The sequence below is a fragment of the Perkinsus marinus genome (assembly GCF_000006405.1).
Source record: "Perkinsus marinus ATCC 50983 genomic scaffold scf_1104296956244, whole genome shotgun sequence".
Taxonomy (NCBI): Eukaryota; Perkinsozoa; order Perkinsida; family Perkinsidae; genus Perkinsus; species Perkinsus marinus.
Window position 1 is genome coordinate 1 of NW_003207542.1, and position 5,299 is coordinate 5,299.

Genomic DNA, 5,299 nt, shown 5'->3' on the forward strand with positions numbered 1-5,299 from the left:
GGCAAGTACTGCGACGACTATAATCGTTGGGAACAGTGCGATGGTTGGGATCTACCGTCAAGTAACTGCATGAACCATTACTCTAGCTCCTCCTCCCCCAACGTAGCCAAAAAGTTACAGATTGAGGACCACTCAACGGGAACATGTTTTAAATTACAATGGCCTCTTGTACTAGCGACCCGTTGACGTTCGACCCGTTTAGCTTCATTGTGGGGGAGTCGCCAGCGATTATTTTTCCCTCGCTTTCAGTACCACACTGTCTCACTTTTATTCCGATGATATCCAATGCAAGCGGCAACACGACTCCATACATCGCTGGTACGCCTCTCTTTATCTCATTGAACATACCGCACCATCTTCAGATAGCTCGATAAACGACGTACACAATACGAACTCCAGCACTCTTCTTCCCCCGATATCCCTACCCCCAGCTTCCAACCTCTACGCTGTCCACTGTGTGAGTCGCACGAGAACTCTTGCCATGGACGGCGCCACCGACCATGCTGCGGTAGTGTATAATGACTTGAGTGATACCCATTCTCTGGCCTCAGACGGTCTCGCCTCCAGCCAACATTTCCGAGTACGACTGGCTCGCTATTAACACGTATGATATGTGGAATGAGATGAATATAATCGTCGGAAGTGTTCAAGAGTGATGATGATACCAACAAGTTGAGTTGCTTGGAGTAACATGACCAGATACTGTACCAAGCTCCTGTGTCCAACAATGAACGCCGGGGACTTTGAGTATGCCTGGGCCGATGATGAAGCCGTAAGTTTTGGGAGAAATTTCTCGAAGCCTTCCGGCAATTCTGGTAAAAGTTGAATTTTAGTCCAACACGGAATCTGCGCCATCTTATGGTATCTCATTCGTTCATCGGGAGTTGCAAGTGTCTTTAATGAGGCTTGTCATTAGAGAATAGATCAGAGACCGGGATACTATACTAATAGCGTTCATGCGGCAGTGTGCATTATCAGCGACTTGGGTGATGTCGACAGCCACGGACTTATTTCCTCGCATGGCCGTTATAAACTAAGTTTCACTGTTTTGTCAGGGAGAATTGAAGAAGGTATCAGCTTTAGAATACATGTCTAACGTGTTGGACTGGTCGGAACGGTACGTCCGCACAAGTCTTCCATCAAACAGGGCTTGTCGTTTTGACCAGGAAAATCACTGATCGTCGTTTTATGCCCAACGAACACGGTCAACCGTATCCGGCCAACTTCAAGGCGGAGGTGGGCGCACCTTCCAGACTGTGCATGCTGTTATGTTTTCCGTAGTTAGCAATCGTTTATAAGCGTTTCTTTCGGCTATACGCTCACATCTACTACTCGCATTTCAAGCAGCTTGAAGTGAGCGGTTAGAGGTGTGAGTGAATGATCTTGTACGTGCTTCAGGATGCCGGGGTGGAGCGACATTTGAACCACTCTTTCAAGCACTTCGTGTACTACGACTCCTTCCGGATCTCTCTGTGTGCTTCACGAGTTGATAGATACTTTGTACGCCGATTCGAGCTCGTGGATGAGTCGGAACTAGCACCACTTCAAAGTTTGATAGACGCATGGAAGATACCCTCTCGAGAGGTTCTTATCGAGATGGCATCCGAACCGTAGCACATGCAGTGACAAGTAAATTCACCTAGTACTACAAGATATAGTATTACTATTCGTAACGGCTTGTAATCTTACCTTATTTTCCGCTCATGAAGCTCGTCATCGGCATGTCCATAGATAAATGCATACTTTTCTTACAGCAGCGTTTAGATGAGTTGTGTTTGTCGAGTTGAACGAAAACATGAAACTTTTGGAGTGTATAATGATGCCAATTTAGCGACGAGGTATGCATCGCCATCCATGCTAACGTGGACGTGAAAGTCCTCGACAATCCGTCCACACCTGTTTATCGATGTGAGAATGATGTAAATCTGTATTTGAATCTTTGTTGATCGAACGCCACCGGAAGGAACACTTTCCAGGGTCTATGGCGTGTACCTAATCTACTCAACACTGTTCTGACCTGTTACGTATTCTGGCCCTGTTCGAAGCTTTCTGACGTGAAGCGAGCACCACAGATGTGTTGTGCGTCACTATGAAGATCTCAATTGTCGCTCCTCCATATCGTCATAGTTTGCTATGATACTAGACAACACAACTCACCAGCATGAACTCATCAAGTGAATCGCAAAAGGAAGTATCAGCGATTGACTCTTATATTAGGCTCATACTTTAATATTTCGTGGTAACAAATGACATTTAATCAGTTATAGGCGAATAAGCCTAATAGACATAGTTAGCTACATAAAGACTCTCACTACCCGGGCCACCTTCAGTGCCCTTGTACTTGCCCAGCTGTGCCTCGCTGTTGGCTTTGGCACGATAGGCGAAAGCTTCCTGGGCAGCCCTCACGTTATCGGCCTTGCCAGCCCAAGTCTTGATGGCGGTAGCTTGTAAAGCACGACCATAGGAGAAGGTTAGAGCCCAAGGCCTTCGTTCCTTGGGCATGGCATTCATGGCGGACAGGTTGACCGAAGCTTCCTCTTCACTCTGACCACCAGACAGGAAAGTGACCCCAACCAAGGCTGGGGGCACAGTCCTCTGCAATGTGCGAACCGTATAGCGAGCAATATCTGCAGGGCTAGGACGATTAGAACACTGCATGCCAGCAGTGACCATATTAGGCTTCAGCAGACACCCCTCAAGGAGAATGTGATGGTCATTCAGGGCCTTGAACACAGCCGTGAGCACCCTCTCAGTGACATAGGCACATGTCTCAATATCATGAGTGCCATCAGCCAGGATCTCGGGCTCAACGATAGGAACGATCCTATGCTCCTGGCAGATAGAAGCATAACGGGCCAAGGTATGAGCAGTCTCGTCGATAGACAGCTGAGACGGCTGATGCTTAGCTTGACTGATCTTCAGCACAGCACGCCATTTGGCAAACCTGGCTCCAGCTTGATAATACTTAGCGCATCTCTCAGCGAGACCGTCGAGACCTTGGGTAGCAGTCTCCTGATCGGAGAGATGCAGAGCAACTAAACCCTTATCGACCTTGATGCCAGGGATAATGCCGGCTTTACGGAGGAGTTCAACCATAGGAGTGCCGTCTGGGGCCTTCTGGAAGAGCGTCTCCTCGTAGAGAATGGATCCCGATATGTACTTGCCCACATCCGGAGTGGTGAATAGAAGGGATCTATAGGCAGCTCTGTTGGCTTCCGTATTGTCAATACCAGCAGCATCGAATCTTTTCTTGATTGTTCCAGTGGACTCATCTGCAGCCAAGATTCCTTTCCCAGGCGTACAAATAGTCTGCGCCGTTTTCACGAGCTCAGCAGCAACGTCTTGATCAATGTGGCGGACGGGCATTGTGCAGCTCGGGGAATTGAGGTGGACGTTCTTTTAGCTTTCCAAGGAGGAAGAGCACGCCGTTGCAATCGATGCATGCGTGCAACGTCTCGCCAGGCAAGTACTCGAAGGAACAAGGCAGTCAGTTGGCTTACGGGTCTGTCATCACCTCTCGTCTCGAATGTCGTTACGGGTTGATAAGATTCTCGTTGGAGCCACATCGTAGAGGGATTGTAGTTGCGCTCTCCATTCGGGCGTGCGCTTCTTGCGACGCTCCAGGCCCAACAACATGCACAGAGAAGGACTAGTCGAAAAATAACGCTGGCTCATCGGTTTGAACCTCGCGATGAGCTTTCAATCAACTCACATGCAATACCTCTTAATAACTTGCTCTGTTCACTCAGCGGTCGTGTTGAATCCCACCCTTCCTCAATAATGTCCGAAGAGAGTGCTGATGCTCTATTCGTTGGCACACTTGATCGCCTAACAGCTGAGCATCCCCATACCGACGACCCAAGATTCGCGTTCCAATCTAACCAATGGAACAACTGTGAGGTATGTCAGTTGCGCCTTCACATCTCTCACATTAATCTCAGCTTCGTTTCACACAGTTTTGCCGTTGCACTCGTGAGCTCGGCGAGGACGACCCAAGATGCAAGTAAGCCTTTGAATCGACCCTCGGTATTGATCCATGCCTTTCTGCTCAGATATCAATACTATCGGGCCCAGACGGTTTGCCATGAGTTCCTTCTCGAAGACTGGATGGAACACAGGCATCGCGGTAGCCTTCTGCGGCTTCTTCTTCGTCCCCGTGACTTGTTGCAGGTACCTGTGATCTCGACATTATGCCCGATCGCCAGGTCATCCATATGAGGCAGTAATGGATGGCCCCCTTTATCATTGCATCATGATTTACACCCATTGCCGAGGCTTTGGGATGGTGAAAGTATATGCTGAGATAGCTGGAGGTTTTTTGAACCTATATACGTTGTACTGGGATTGCGTTCAGTGTGGGGAACGCGTACTGAGACACTGATGCGGTACCAGAGCTCAGGGGGTCTCTTCAAGCTCAGTTTTATGCGATTCCTCCTTTGAACGTGAGTCTCCAGAGCTGTATCACTCATGGAGGAGAGTAAACCGCCCTCAGGAATTCCTCGATCAGCTGGTGATTGTGGATTCAGCACCACATGCATGCCACTGAATGGCATATGTTTCTTCTGGTTTGAGCATGGTGTTGTTGTTCGGCTCGAGCTTTTGCCTCGATACTGAATTATCAAATAGTGCTCCTGTCACTGGTCGTGACTGTATTCACTCGATTAGTAATCGAGTAAATCATTCCGTACACTACCGTTCACTCCGTACTCGAGCCGCTACCGTAATCGATGATTACGATAGAGTTGTGGTAGGATAGTCGGACATAGTTGATGCCGCCTCCCTGGCCTTGTCGTGCTGATGAAGGCCCATACTCACCGACCTGGGCTCGTGAACCTCCGCTAGGCAGTTTTCTTTTCACTTCGTCGTCGTCCTCGTCAGCAGCAGCAATGGAAGATGAGCTTCTGGAAGTCCGTGATTCCTTCTACGTGGGAGCTTATTCGAGATCCCTGCAGCTCTCGGAACAAACAGCTGTGAGCTCCGATATGGTCGCAGCCGAGAAGGAGGCTCTCAACGCTAGGTACTGGACAGGTTTCATAGTCAGTGTTCATCCGCTCAACCACTGGTATAGGTGCTATCTAGCAGCTGGTATGTTGGACCACATCAAAGGCATGCAGCACAGTCCTAACCCAGCTCTAAAGGCTACTGCTTTGATGGCAGTGTGAGGTCTCGCTTTACGCTGCTTCCCGTCAGCTGATGTGTTCAGGTTCCTCCGAACCCCTCACGAAAACCAGCGCAAGACGGCACTTGATCGTCTACAGGAGCTGGCCACTACTACGAAGGATCCGACTGCTCTGTAGAG

The 5,299-nt window shown here is 49.1% G+C and overlaps 4 protein-coding genes across 4 annotated transcripts; 3 read left to right on the forward strand and 1 right to left on the reverse strand.

The window, feature by feature from the left end:
* Window positions 1-243: 243 nt before the first annotated feature.
* Window positions 244-1,703, forward strand: Pmar_PMAR013980 (Maintenance of ploidy protein mob1, putative; the record flags this gene model as incomplete). The annotated part of the gene is made up of 9 exons (XM_002775246.1): window positions 244-318; window positions 363-508; window positions 552-652; window positions 700-772; window positions 1,056-1,117; window positions 1,167-1,236; window positions 1,282-1,353; window positions 1,399-1,445; window positions 1,494-1,703. Coding segments are annotated over 9 exons (765 nt in total), but the record flags the coding sequence as incomplete, so codon positions are not given.
* A 574-nt stretch (window positions 1,704-2,277) lies between these two features.
* Pmar_PMAR013981 (fructose-1,6-bisphosphate aldolase, putative) lies at window positions 2,278-3,366 on the reverse strand (the record flags this gene model as incomplete). The annotated part of the gene is made up of 1 exon (XM_002775247.1): window positions 2,278-3,366. One exon carries the CDS (start codon window positions 3,364-3,366, stop codon window positions 2,278-2,280), a length of 1,089 nt encoding a protein of 362 aa, XP_002775293.1.
* A 381-nt stretch (window positions 3,367-3,747) lies between these two features.
* Window positions 3,748-4,332, forward strand: Pmar_PMAR013982 (conserved hypothetical protein). The gene is made up of 4 exons (XM_002775248.1): window positions 3,748-3,900; window positions 3,942-4,003; window positions 4,053-4,126; window positions 4,171-4,332. Exons 1-4 carry the CDS (start codon window positions 3,781-3,783, stop codon window positions 4,224-4,226), a joined length of 312 nt encoding a protein of 103 aa, XP_002775294.1. The 5' UTR covers window positions 3,748-3,780; the 3' UTR covers window positions 4,227-4,332.
* Window positions 4,333-4,886: 554 nt separating this feature from the next.
* Window positions 4,887-5,297, forward strand: Pmar_PMAR013983 (hypothetical protein; the record flags this gene model as incomplete). The annotated part of the gene is made up of 3 exons (XM_002775249.1): window positions 4,887-5,017; window positions 5,069-5,158; window positions 5,204-5,297. 3 exons carry the CDS (start codon window positions 4,887-4,889, stop codon window positions 5,295-5,297), a joined length of 315 nt encoding a protein of 104 aa, XP_002775295.1.
* Between the last annotated feature and the right edge of the window lie 2 nt (window positions 5,298-5,299).